This window comes from Argentina silus (genome assembly GCF_951799395.1).
Source record: "Argentina silus genome assembly, chromosome: 2".
In the NCBI taxonomy this organism is placed as follows: Eukaryota; Metazoa; Chordata; class Actinopteri; order Argentiniformes; family Argentinidae; genus Argentina; species Argentina silus.
Window position 1 is genome coordinate 4742262 of NC_139656.1, and position 15127 is coordinate 4757388.

At 44.2% G+C, this 15127-nt stretch overlaps 1 protein-coding gene across 1 annotated transcript; it reads left to right on the forward strand.

Moving 5' to 3' along the window:
* Positions 1–509: 509 nt before the first annotated feature.
* LOC310801442 (ferroxidase HEPHL1-like) lies at positions 510–15127 on the forward strand (the record flags this gene model as incomplete). The annotated part of the gene is made up of 19 exons (XM_083665480.1): positions 510–676; positions 3204–3448; positions 5179–5402; positions 5722–5875; positions 6573–6827; positions 8315–8489; positions 8918–9057; positions 9370–9501; positions 9773–9978; positions 10785–10929; positions 11060–11272; positions 11801–12023; positions 12253–12392; positions 12723–12848; positions 12970–13076; positions 13262–13526; positions 13788–13927; positions 14233–14386; positions 14668–15127. 19 exons carry the CDS (start codon positions 510–512, stop codon positions 14754–14756), a joined length of 3300 nt encoding a protein of 1099 aa, XP_083521606.1. The 3' UTR covers positions 14757–15127.

The window sequence follows — 15127 nt, forward strand, 5'->3', positions numbered from 1 at the left end:
TTACACTGGGAAATATTCCTCATTCCTTCCACAACACAAGTCCCATGTGACAAACGTCCCACTCTTAACATTGCTTTCCTGGTAAGGTCACTCAGCAAGAGAGGTGGACAATTCATAGTGTAATGATCATGATCATGATTCATAGTGTAATGATCATGATCATGATTCATAGTGTAATGATCATGATCGTGATCATATCACGTCAGCAAATCTGAGGTGAATCTGGTCTTAGTCATTTGTCCTGTAAGTGTTGTCCATAACCAGAGAGGGCGGACCGGTCACTGGGCTTCGGTGCCAGAGTCTACACACTCAACTGAATGGCGCGACTGTTTCGCCAAGCAGCAGAGTTTCAGAAGCACGTACTCCTCTCGAATACACGGTGTTTACGCGCAGGCATGGGGGAGTTAACGGAAGTTTTCTCATTGTCCCTCTTGAATACGAGCCCTGCATCCACCCGACCGGTGCACCACAGCAGTCCCGCTCACTGACCTAGACATACGTTATAGAGCATGGTTGGGTTTAGGAGACTGTTCCCTGGTCTGGTGGTGCTACTTGCATTCCTGACGGAGGGTGAGAGCAGGGAGAGAGTTTACTACATCGGGATCAGAGAGGGGAACTGGGACTACGCACCGAGCGGCAAAAACCTTATCAACGGGAAAAACATCACGGAAGATGAGTGAGTTTGTAACACTGCTAGATTTGACAATGAATATAATTGGACACTAGAGCACTGCATATTTGCCTCTTTTTGCCACGATTGATGACGGATGTTTTGGTTGTGATTTATAATAATAATAGGCCTAATATAATTGATTACGCCTACATTTATAAAGCACTTTTCATTATACCAGAATAATATCAAAGTGCATACAATAAACAAAAACATTAAATAAAACAACACACACACACACACACACACACACACACACACACACACACACACACACACACACATATATATATAAATATATATATAGATATATAGATATATAACCATATCATAAAAGCAGCAATCAAAGTCTAGGAGGAAGGGTAGGCCAGCCGCTAAAGATGCGTTTTTATTTGACCCGGTGTGAACCCAGCCCATGTTGTACCGGGTACTAAGTGGTGCCTCGCTATCTAAGGACAGGTGATTCCTTTTTCTCCATTCCTGTGCAGATAGCCTAGAATACTCTATATTGAAATATCATTAGCTAGCTGGCTATGGGCATACTGTATCATTCAATTCGAATATTTAGGTGGGCTTGCTTAAGCAACATACTTGATACAGTAAGTACAAATACAAGTCCAATAATAAGTTCTTTGACATACTTATTATTATTATTAGGAGGGCTTGCTTAAGCAAGTCCAACTATTGTTCTTCAACATACTCATTATTAGGTAGACTTGCTTAAGCAAGTCCAACTATTGTTCTTCAACATACTCATTATTAGGTAGACTTGCTTAAGCAAGTCCAACTATTGTTCTTCAACATACTCATTATTAGGTAGACTTGCTTAAGCAAGTCCAACTATTGTTCTTCGACATACTTATTATTAGGTGGGCTTGCTTAAGCAAGTCCAACTATTGTTATTTGACATACTTATTATTATTATTCCAATTTTTCCACCTGCTACTCCTCCTACAACTTTTAAGCTATTTACACCAATCCAACTTTAAAACGTGCAAACTCCAACATTTTTGGGGAAAGGCAGCAGTTGAAGCTGTCAATTACTTCATTAACCTTGGGGTGAAACGTCCACAGTCTGTTCAGGATCTGTGTGGACTGTTTCGCCCCAAGATTAACTACTTTTTTGAAGTCAATATTTAGTAATCTACTTGTACAATAGTTAGGTTTGCCAGGTAAATATTACAGGTCATAATTGACCCTTCTGTTCACCCTGAACTGACTGTGGATGTTTCATCCCAAGGTTAATAAAGTTTTCAAGCTAAATATATTTAAATTCTAATTCTATCTAAACCTTCAACTACCTAGCATCATCCTTTCTTCATTTTACCAGTCACTAAAGCTTCACTCAGTGAAACCCACACTGGTTTATTTTTGATTGTGGTGATCTTTCTCTACCTCCCCTCTCTCATCTATCCATTCTCTCTTTTATTGATCTATTCATCCATCCAATCAACCAACCAACCAACCTTTCTCACTTTCTTTCAACTACACAGAAAATCTTCATTAACCCTGATAAAAACTTTCTGATACCTATTTAACTTTTTAAACTATTAAGCTTTTTTTAATTCCAAAATCTGTCATCCGGTTAACCAACCAACTCTACCAACTCTCTACCCACTCCACTGAAGTACCCCTGGCTCTGGATCGATCGATCGATCTATCTATCTATCTATCTATCTATCTATCTATCTATCTATCTATCTATCTATCTATCTATCTATCTATCTATCTAACATTCTATCCATCCAACCAACCAACCAACCAACCAACCAAACCCTTCTCTAACTGTATCCGCTACCATAATAAGACTATCTCCCTTTCTTTCTCACCCAGCAAATCTATCTATTGAAACATCTTTAAACCTTCTCCACTAGCAAAATCAGACTTTGCAAGCCCACAAAGTTTCTTCTGGAACTTCTTTTTCTATTTTTATGCCTAGTTACTCTCTAAACACTGCTTGTAATTATAATGAGATGTTGGATTATTACTGTACCCAGATCTGGATGAAGTGGTACTTACATAGGCTGTGTGCTCTCACCTGAAATTTCAAGGAGGCAACAATAGGATTTGAACCATTCAAGCTGTGAAATGTGACCAATTTAACAACAAATAATCTCACTGAAACACAAATGCTAGTATAACCCCTCATCCTCAATGCTGCAGACATACACACTGTAGAAGAGAGGAGAGGAGGCAGGACACTTCATATCCCTCTCTCAGGACCCTCTCTCTCTCTCGCAAACAACACACACTCTTACCCTGTCTTCCACTTCTTCCACTTCTCTGTCTCTCCCCCTCCAAGCACCTCACTTTGCCTATCAAAAAACCCCAAAACATATTGTAGGCTACCTAGATCTGCACAACAGCGTCTGCTAAATGAGTGAAATGTAAATGTCTCTCTCCCTCTCCACTATCTACCTGTACCCATCTCACCGTTTCCCTTCTCTGCTCTCTTCCTTCCCTTTTCTTTTATTCTTTCCCCCTCTCTCTCCCCCCCCCCCCCCCACTCCTTCCATCTCCTTCTCTGTTGCAGGCATGCCTTTGTGTTCCTGCAGGGAGGGGCCCATCGCATAGGCAGTGTGTATAAGAAGGCTATGTACCGGCAGTACACGGACGCCTCATACAGCCGGGAGGCCCTCAGACCTGCCTGGCTGGGCTTCCTAGGACCCATACTGTGGGCGGAGGTTCAAGATGTTATTGTGGTGCACCTGAAGAACTTTGCCTCCAGGAACTATTCCATGCACCCACACGGAGTCTTCTATGACAAGAATTCAGAGGGTATAACTCTTTCTCATGCATGCACACACACGCGGACTGACACACACACACACACAGGGTAAACCGGGTTCTACACCATATCCTGTTTCGAAAGAGATGTTAAGTGGAGCATAACATTGCCACATCAACACATGTTGATGTTGTTGAACCATTTGTCACATTACTAGAGAAAGCACAATTTGTCCATAATGACACTGCAATCTTAAAACTGCAATCTCATTCTCTCAAAGTCTCTCCTCCTCTCCCCTAAGGGTTGATTTGAGAATGATATCTTGTATCTTGTATCAACTCTTTTGTGTGGTATAGCAGATAGAAGGAGTAGAATAATAGGACTAAATACAATAGTTTTGCTTTACAGCCTCTGGCATTTTGGTTTTGCTTTACACATGTACCCAAGAAGCTCCCCTTTGTAAGACACTTGTAAGAACAGAAAAATGTAATCATATTCACACAGTAGCTTTGTCCGGGTAACCCCCCCTTACTTTGTTGCCTTGTTTGGCTGTGTGGCTGAGGGGAGAAGAGGGTTAGGGTTAGGGTTAGAGCAGCCAGAAACAAGAAGAGAGAGCTAACAGATATTGGGATTAAGAATGCTGACCCACAGACTTCCTCTCATGACAGATGTACTGTCAGGGCCTGCTGATCTCTCTTACTCTGCTATGCAATTTCAACACTTGTGAGAATTGCCATGATTTCCTATCTTCCCCTTTCTCCCCAGAACCAAAAAACTATTGCTGTCCACCAGGGTTGGGGTGAATTCCTTTTCAATTTCTTAAATTCAGTAATTGAAAAAAACATTGAGTATCTGAGTTTACTCTATGTTCCAATAGTCAGCAATCCACTGTGTGTGCTATCTACATTATACAACTTGGAAAATAAAAAGCTTTGGAACTTGGAATTGAATTTGAGTTTCAAAACACTTCCTGAATTGATGTCATTGAAAAGAAATTCACCCCAACCCTGGTGTCCAGGCAAGGCTTGTGCCTGAGAATTTCCATGATTTCCTAACATTCCTTTTCCTCCCAGAACTAGAAGAAGTGATGTCCGGGTCAGAGCCTTTGTGTGTTGTGTATATACAAGCTGCTGGATGTCTGTTTGCTGTAAAGTAGTAGTAATAAACATTCTCAGCATGTGTCTGGATTTCTGAACAAGTGATACAATCACTTGAGGCTGTCCTTACGCAGTGTCAGGTGACCAGTGAGGAACTCAAAGGTCGTTGATAGTCTCTAGTTTGTCTTGACTGTGTGAGGTCATTAATGTGTTAATAGGGCACACGTGGAGTTTGGAGTTTGAATAGAGATACAGTAAGAACTAACCTGGAACAGATGTCATCTTGTTGTAGAGATCCACTAGTTCAAGATTTCTAAAAAAATATTAATATTAATTCCTAAAGTGTTCAGGGTCTGTTTTATTAAGGGATTTATGGGAGAGTAAGTGTGAAATGGGAATAATTCCCTTTTTAACTTAAACCAGCAAACCTGTTGTCACTATATCCCGATCTCCTCTCTGTTTCTTTTGTCCCAACAGCACAGAACAACTCTTGATACTTGTTGCCTCCAAACTTCATATTTCTCTCTCTCTCCCTCTTTCTATTGAAAGAGATTGAGATTGAGTTTCCTGGAATCTTAATAGACCTAAGATAATCTTTCATCCATAGCCATTTGTGTTACACAGATTTTGGGTAACTCACCCTGGATCGCAATGAGATGGTGAATGGATTGTTTGTTCACTAGGAGCACTTTACCCAGACGGGACCTCGGGCAGGCTGAAGCAGGATGACTCTGTTCCTCCTGGGGGCAGCTACACCTATCGTTGGGAGGTCAAACCAGAGTTTGCCCCTACGGAGGGGGATGCCAACTGTCTGACCTGGATCTACCACTCCCATGTGGAAGCCTCTCGGGATATCTCCTCTGGACTCATAGGGCCACTGCTCACCTGCAAGAAAGGTGTGTATGGAGTATCTATTTATAATAACCCCCCTTTACTCACCCATCCACTTAGTTTTTCTTCCTTGTGATTATATCAATAACATTTTCTTAACATGTCAGGATGCTTTAGGACACTGTTTACGCCTGTGTGTTTTTCCACAGTATAGGTTGTAGGCAGGTAGAGTAGGTGAACACACACACACACACACACACACACACACACACACACCTGTTTTCTTCTCATGAACTCGATCTGAATGTAAAAGACAATAGACATTTTTTTTAAATGCTTTTAAAACAGGAATCCTGAAGCAGAGTTCTAGATCTGAACCAGAACCTGAGCCAGAGCGTTGGGATGTGGACCAGGGCATCTTCCTGTTGTTTACCGTGATGGATGAGTCTCTAAGCTGGTACCAGAATGAGAACATACAGACCTTCTGCTCTGACCCGAATGGAGTCGACCCAGATGACCCTGACTTCCAGGAGTCTAACCTGATGCATGGTGGGTAATGAAGTCTCTCTAAAGCATAGGTGTCAAACTCATTCCATGGAGGGCTGAGTGTCTACAGGTTTTTGCTCTTCCCATCTACTTGATTGATGAATTAAGGTCACTAATTAGTATGGAACTCCCCTCACCTGGTTGACGAGGTCTAAATTGAAAGGAAAAACCAAAAACCTGTAGACACTCGGCCCTCCATGGAATGAGTTTGACACCTGTGCTCTAAAGCAATGAAATGCAACTCTGTAGGATGTTGACAGACTGGACTGATTCATTTCCATCGAATGACTTTCATCAGTTTATGGTTGACCTAATCTTAGAGTGTCTCTCTGACCTTCTTAATTGGAGTAAAAACCCACCTCTCCCCCCCCCTTTTACTCCCTTTAATCCCTTTTGTTCGAGTCAATACTGTAAATGTAAAAATGCTGTTACAGAAATGTAAGAAAACTGAAGGACACAAACAAAGTTGTTGTTGTAAAGGTTGGTGGCGGTGAAGTGTAAGAGGGAGTGAGAAAGGGCTAACTTTGTATTTCTCTGGCCTCTCCTCCTTCCTCTCCTGTCCTCTACTCTCCTCCTCTGCTCTCCTCTCCTCTCCTCTCCTTTCCTCTACTCTCCTCCTCTGCTCTCCTCTCCCCTCCTCTCCTCTCCCCTCCTCTCCTCTCCTCTCCTCTCCCCTCCTCTCCTTTCCTCTGCTCGACAGCCATAAACGGCTACTTGTATGGTAACCTACCTGGCATGGAGCTGTGCCAGTTCCGGCCTGTGGCCTGGCATCTGTTTGGCATGGGAAACGAGGTGGACATACACTCCGCCTACTTCCAGGGGAACACGCTATTGGACCGTGGTCACCGCACAGACACACTCAGCCTGTTCCCAGCCACCTTCGTCACCGCTGCAATGGTTCCCATAGCGACAGGGAAATGGCTGCTGAGCTGTCAGGTCAATGACCACCTAATGGGTAGGACATCTGACCTCTCTCTATAAAGGGCAGGTGAAAACACATTTTGGGCAGCCGAAAGCATATTCTCAAGGGTTATTCTCATATTCTCATATAAGGGTTGCACACAACAGATAAATGCAATTTGGCAGTGATGATTGCTCCTCTCTTGTAATTGGTCTTCATCTCCTGCCCTCAGGGTATATGGAACGTTCTTGGCAGATTGATTTGGGGCGCCATGGGATGCACCACAGAGATTCCTTAATAGATGTTTTATGGATTGTGCCTGTTGTCTCTGAGTCATTATAATAGAAAACACAAGGATGCAACAACACCAAGGCATGCCCAGGCATGGTTGAATTCTCTAGAAACCAATTCCTCCTTCCTGCCTAATCACTTATGCAGTAGGAGAGATGAAGATGAAGGGTTCCATCGCACAGCTTTCACCAATATCGACATGTCAGATCTGGTACTAGTTCTGGGAAGGGAGGAGGGCATGGTAATGGTTTCATGTTCAATGCCCTAAAAGTTGACTGAGACAGAGAGAGAGAGAGAGAGAGAGAGAGAGAGAGAGAGAGAGGAGAGAGAGAGAGAGGGAGAGAGAGAGAGAGAGAGAGGAGAGAGAGAGAGAGAGAGGGAGAGAGAGAGAGAGAGAGAGGAGAGAGAGAGAGAGGGAGAGAGAGAGAGAGAGAGAGGAGAGAGAGAGAGAGTGCTGGCTGAGTGTGAAGAATGCTGACATTTGAGAAAGTCCCCTTTCACCACACAGGAAATAGTGTGTTCATGCTTTGATGACCTCACTGACAGTCAGCATGACTATGTCAGCATTACTATGTGGTTAGCTAGGTCTTGACTGATTGAATTGATTGATTGATTGATTGATGGATTGATGGACTGATAGATTGATGGACTGATGGATTGAAGGATTGATTGATATTATTTTGAGATAAAACAAAGATCATTTTGAAACATGTGGGCCCAGAGGGATATTAGACCACATTATTTCCAAAGTGGAAACATAATTCCTTGAATAGAGCCTTGAATAGAGTACGGGACTCACATACAAAATGTAAACATTTAAAACATATAGTAGCTACTTCAACATCAGAGAATGATTCAGACTGGCAGACCTTGTTTCAGTGCCATTAATTAACATTTATTTTACCAGGTTAGTCTCATTGAGATGAAGACTCTCTTTTACAAATGAGACCTGGCCAAAAAAAGTTTCAGACACATTTAGAGCATAAAACTACAGTTATCATATCCTTATGTGAAATGTGACCCTTGTGAGATATACATATGCACTGTCAGCCTAGTTTCTAACTGGTAAGCATTCCCAATGGTAATTAAGTTATTATACAACCTGTCCTTATTGACAGGTTGTATAATTTCTCCTGTTTTATGCCCCTTACTTCCTGCCACTCTGGTATGTGTGTGTGTGTGTGTGTGTGTGTGTGTGTGTGTGTGTGTGTGTGTGTGTGTGTGTGTGTGTGTGTGTGTGTGTGTGTCAGCCGGGATGCAGGCATTGTATGAGGTAAAGTCCTGTGGGAGTGAGGACAAGCCCTCAGCAACCCCTCCTGGTGGCCAAGTGAGGCATTACTACATTGCAGCTGTGCAGGTTCAGTGGGACTATGCCCCATCAGGAATAGACACGCTGAACAACAAATCACTCACAGAGAGTGAGAGGTAAACCGATTATTCATTTCCATCATGATGTTGAAAACAAAACAATCCTATAAAACCAAAATAAATACATATTTCAATGTTGCTTTGTCCTTATTGTTCAATGAAAACAAAGGTCTTTGTAAATGATAATCTAGTGATCCCTTTAATGTTCAGGTTGATAATTCCATGTGTACTCAATGTTGACTGTGATTGAGAGGTTGTAGTACGTTTTGTTTACACTGTACTCCCCCACTCTAAACATGGCCGCTGGCCTCTTGTTTGTTCTGTTCACTTTCAATGTCGCAAGAAATTCCATCATTCTGACTCATCAAGGACATCAAGGACTTTTTTGTTATCCCGTTCTCCCCCTCTCATTTCCTAACGGCTTCTCCTCTTTTTCCACCTTACTTCCGCTTCCTCTCCTCCTGTCCTCCTTTCCCCTCTCCCAGTCCGTCAGAGGTGTTCTTTGGCAGGACAGGGGGCAGGATTGGGGGTCGCTACATGAAGGTGGTCTATGAAGCCTACACAGATGACACTTTCACTACCAGGAAACCACGCACGCCTGAATCACTACACCTTGGGATACTGGGTGAGCCAGTACTCTATACTCTCTCTCTCTCTCTCTCTCCTTCTCTCTCTCTCTCTCTCTCTCTCTCTCCTTCTCTCTCTCTCTCCTTCTCTCTCTCTCTCTCTCTCCTTCTCTCTCTCTCTCTCTCTCTCTCTCTCCTTCTCTCTCTCTCTCTCGCTCTCTCTGTCTCTCTCTCTCTCCTTCTCTCTCTCTCGCTCTCTCTGTCTCTCTCTCTCTCTCTCTCTCTGTTCGTATGTTCATATGCCCTCACAGTATATGGCTGTCTGGTCTGTCACTCTGCCGCTCAGATCCCTGTGTGCTGGTCTCTCCCAGGCCCTGTGCTGAGAGCTGAGGTTGGGGACACTCTCAGGGTGACATTTCAGAACAAGGCGGACAGGAACTACAGTATCCAACCCCACGGCCTGCACTTCGACAAACGCTTCCAGGGAACCAGTTACCAGGATGGTGAGCCACTGACATCACATGCACGCATGCTGCCACACAGTCACACATGCTTGTGAGGTAACCACCCCCGTACCACAGATCTACTGTAGGAGACTAAACAGTACTTGACCCTGTGTCACTGCTTTTCTGGTTAGCTAACATGGATGAAGGTGAATGAAATAACATCGATTTAGATTGTGATATTTTACAGCGACAAGATTCTTCATGATAGATAGACAGATGGACAGAATGACTGAATGACCAATTGAAATGTGATGTGTGTGTGCGTCAGGTGCTGAGAATCCAGGCTCCCAGGTGCGTCCAGGTGAGACATTCCTCTATAATTGGCAGGTGATGGAGGGTCCCTCTCCCTCCGACCCCGCCTGCATCCCCTACCTGTACTACTCTGCCAACAACCCCACCAAAGACACCAACTCAGGGCTGGTTGGACCTCTGCTGGTGTGTAGGAGAGGAACACTGGAGGAGACAGGCACCCAGGTACAGTACTGGCCCTTCCACAGCCCACACCCACAGCCCTTCACTCTCACTCTCACACACTCACACACTATCACACTCACACCCTCACACTCACACTCTCACACTCACACTCACACTCACACTCTCACTCTCACACTCACACTCACACTCACACATTCACACTCACACACTCACACACTTACACTCTCACACTCACACTCTCACACTCTCACACTCACCCCTCACACTCTCACACTCACACACTCACACACTCACACACTTACACACTTACACTCTCACACTCTCACACTCACCCCTCACACTCTCACACTCACACACTCACACACTCACACTCACACACTCTCACACTCACACTCTCACACTCACACTCTCACACTCACACTCACACTCTCACACACTCACCCCTCACACTCACACTCTCACTCTCACACTCACACACTCACACACTTACACTCACACTCACACTCACACTCACACACTCTCACACTCACCACTCACACTCACACACTCACACTCTCACACTCTTACTCACCTGGATTTATGGGTTTACAGCCGTAAAACATGACTGCACAAATCTAGTCCTGGAGGGCAGCAGTATGTGCTGGGTTTCTTTCTAGCCATCTAGCCAAAGGTTACACTTATTGAGGAAATAACTGTTTTCAGAGATGCATGTTTTAGATATAGGCGTGTGTGTGTGCGCATGTGTGTATGTGGCTGTGTGTGTGTGGCTGTGTGTGTGTGTGTGTGTGTGTGTGTGTGTGTGTGTGTGTGTGTGTGTGTGTGTGTGTGTGTGTGTTGTTCCATAGAGGGATGCAGATAAGGAGTTATTTTTGCTGTTCTCTGTGATGGATGAGAACGAAAGCTGGTACCTTGAGGAGAACACAAAGATATTCGGAAGCAATGAGTCGAACCCTGAGGATGAGGACTTTCAGGAGAGCAATAAGATGCATGGTATTCAGACACACCCTCTCAATAATGTTTGTTGTGTGTGTGTGAGGGCGGGGGGGGGGGGTATTGAAATTTCTCTCTTGTTTGGCAGTTATTGACATCTCTCTCTTGTTGTTATCTCTGTCTGCCTCAGCTGTGAACGGGTTCATGTACGGGAACCTTCCTGGCCTGGAGATGTGTTCCGGGGACAGGGTGGTGTGGTACACCTTTGGGCTGGGCACAGAGGTGGACATCCATGGGGTGTACTTCCAGGGCAACACCTTCCAGAGGCAGGGCACGACCCGCGACACACTCAGCCTGTTCCCACACACCACCGCTACTGTAGCTATGGAACCACACACACCCGGTCAGTTCCACTCCTGTCTGGTGCACAAACAATAGTCAAACACACAAATGTGTTTTGTCCCATCCACGCTCGGCTTTGTCCTAGCCAAACTGGGCTTTGTCCCAACTAAACTGGGCTTTGTCCCAGCCATACTGGGCTTTGTCCCAGCCAAACTGGGCTTTGTCCCAGCCAATCTGGGGATCCATCATTGTCTGTTGTGACAAAAGGTTCCTGTTTTTTATAATCTATGACCTAGCTTACGTGACCTCTGATGCACTTCCTGCCTTCTTTCATTTTCTTACTTCACAAAGGGAAATACAAACATCTAACATACAATAATGTAAGCACTGGTGCTGGTGAGGTCAAGGCAGTAGATCAAATTGAATCTTGGACACAGTGTAGCAACTCCCAAAAGCAAAACAAAAATGTTAACTGCGTTTAGAGACTCTAACAGTCAAACATTGCTTTTTTTTAACATGGATACAATAATCTCACCTTAAACAAATGTCAATCATATTTTATTTCAGTAAAACTCTGTGTCCTCTTCAGATGTTTATGAAGTGAGCTGCAGAGTGACAGACCACTACATGGGGGGGATGAGACAGCAGTACACAGTGAAGGCATGTCCTGGAGGGAACGTCACACACACTCGCAAACACACACAACCCTCGGCGGTGGTGCAGTACTACATCAGCGCTGAGGAGGTCGAGTGGGACTACTCACCTGACCGTGCATGGGAGCTGGCGAAACACCATGCTACCCTAGAGGACAGGTGGGCCGCTATACCCGTGTGTGTGTGTGTGTGAGTGTGTATGTGTGTGTGTGTGAGTGTCTGTGTGAGTGTGTGTGTGAGAGACGCCGTTTGTCAGGTAAAGTATGACATTTCTGGATGTGTGTCTGCTGATGAATAAGTGGATTCATTCATGTGTTGTTTTATGATTGTTCATGTTCATAATTGTCAATTGTGAGCCAGTGTGTAATGCCTGCTTCTTGTCTCCCAGTCCAGGCACTGTGTTTGTGGGGAAAGGTGAGAATAGGATTGGCTCCCGCTATAAGAAGGTGGTGTACAGAGAGTACACTGATGACACCTTCAGGACACAGAAGGAACGACAACCAGTGCAGGAGCACCTGGGCATTCTGGGTAAGCTTTGTTCTAAGATCAAATGTATTCTGTTGCTGCTTACAGTAGTTGTCCAACTGACGAACATGATGAGAGAATATTTGGATATTGGCTTTTCAACCATTCTTGGAAGGCAAATATAGGACAAACTTGATCAAATGAGCATCGAAAATGAGCATCTTTATTATTAAAAGGCCAAGTGGTGATACTCCTTTCTTGTCTTGCACGGTTTAGATATCCTATTTCAAATCATAAATGCGTGTGTGTGTGTGTGTGTGTGTGTGTGTGTGTGTGTGTGTGTGTGTGTGTGTGTGTGTGTGTGTGTGTGTGTGTGTGTGTGTAATCCATCAGGTCCCTTAATCAGGGCGGAGGTTGGGGAGCAGATCCAGATTACTTTTAAGAACAAAGCCAGTCGGCCGTACTCTATCCAAGCCCACGGAGTGGAGACCAGCGACACACACACACCTGTCCAACCAGGTGAGGGATGGATGGGGGCAGGGTGAGAGCCTACATTGTCATTGTCTGTGTGTGTGTGTGTATGTGTGTGTGTGTGTGTGTACAGTAAGTCATTTAAGTGTGTGTACTCCCCTCCTATCAGGCTACATGACAGTGTTCCGGTGGGATATCCCTGAGCGGTCTGGCCCAGGGGTCTCGGATCCGAACTGCATCTCCTACGCCTACTACTCTACTGTCGATTTCATCAAGGTACAGTACATACATGTATTACATACACTATTGTTTCACATTAATGTTAATGTGCTTATAACATACTTATTACATATTACATAGTTTAATTGTGTGTGCGTGTGGTTGTGTGTGTGTGCCTGTGTGTGTGTGTGTGTGTGTGTGTGTGTGTGTGTGTGTGTGCGTGTGTGTGTCTGGTTCTGAAGGATATGTTCAGTGGTCTGCTGGGGACCTTGGTGGTCTGCAGGAGGGGGACTCTGAGAGTGCTGCAGGCTGGGGCGTGGGGAGGGACTGGCTATGGGGGAGGAGACAGACTGAGGGGAGACGTGCAGCAGGAGTTTGCTCTGCTCTTCCTGGTGTTTGATGAGAACCAGTCGTGGTACCTGGACGACAACATAAGAACATATCTGAATGCAGACCCAGATAACTTTACCATGGATGAGGGGTTTGAGGAGAGCAACAAAATGCATGGTGAGAGAGAGAGAGAGAGATAATGTACAATATATATATATATATATAGAAAATGTATGCACTCACTGCAATGTAAGTCGCTTTGGATAAAAGCGTCAGTTAAATGGCGTATATATACATATCTATAATGTGAGAAAAAGAAAGAGAGAGAACCTATGGGTTTTATAACATAGGTCTTTGTTTGAGTGTGTTGGAGATATCTTATAATGTATCTTATAACTTTGCGTGTGGTGTGTATGTACGTGTGTGTGTGTGTTGTAGGTATAAACGGGAAGCTGTATGGTAACCTCCATGGCCTGACCATGGCACACGGGCAGAAGGTGGACTGGTATCTAATGGGCATGGGCAATGAGGTGGACATGCATACAGTACACTTCCATGCTGAGACCTTCACTTATAAGGTACCATCATCATCATCATCATCATCAAACCCAGATCATCTTAGGAAGTCATTTATTGATTATGTTTATATTTTACAGTAAAAAAAAGTAAAGGTAGATAGTATTTTAAGTGATCACACCGATACACACCATGAAAGAAACTCTCTGAGTAATACATAGACTGATCTTCATCCAGATGACCACTCTCTCTTCTTATCTCCCATACTCTGCCTTCATCTCCTGTTCTCTATTCCTCTCCTCCTTCCCTGTCTCTTCCCCCGATCCCTGTGTGTTTCGGTATGTGTGTATGTGTGTGTGTGTCTCAGACGGACCGTGTGCACCGTGCGGATGTATTTGACCTGTTCCCAGGAATCTTCCAGACAGTAGAGATGGTGGTTGGGCAACCTGGGACATGGCTGCTACACTGTCACGTTACTGACCACATCCATGCTGGCATGGAGACCACCTTCACCATCACAGGTTTGTGTGTGTGTGTGTGTGTGTGTGTGTGTGCTGGATGGATGGATATATCATATTTTCGTTAATATAAACCACAGAAGAATTAGCTCATCTAAATCATCCTTTGATAAAATACACATTTCAAACATATTTTCTTTTGAACAAATTATAAATAATCTAAATGTAATTATTATAATCTAACTCATGTTTTTATCCCCCTCTTTATGCCTCACCTCTCCTCCCCCATCTCTCCCCTCCACAACCTCCTGTCTCACCCAAACCTCTGTCTTTTCCATATGCAGCAGCAGGAAGTGGTGGTTCCATAGGAAGTTGTGGCGCCACCCTGCTTCTGGCACTGGCCCTGGGGCTGTTGGTGGCTGCACCACACTAGAAAGGGGACTGGTGTGTGTGTGTGTGTGTGTGTGTGTGTGTGTATTTGTGTGTGTGTATGTGTGTGTGTGTGTGTGTGTGTAACATTGGCATTGTGTGTGTAACATTGGCATTGCACTAGAGGGGGGACTAGGGATTCATTACTGTGGAGGCTGCCGTATGTGACCATGTGCTGTGTGTCTGAACATACAATTAAATGTCAAAAAATATAACCTTCAGATATAACCGACAGATCAAAGTCCAGTCCTACAATAGCAAAATCACATGTATAATGGGGTTATGTAATAAATCAAAGTATATATGATCAAAACATTTTAAAAGTGGTGAATAGTTTGTATATGTTTGCTGTACCAAAATGACTACTGTACCAAA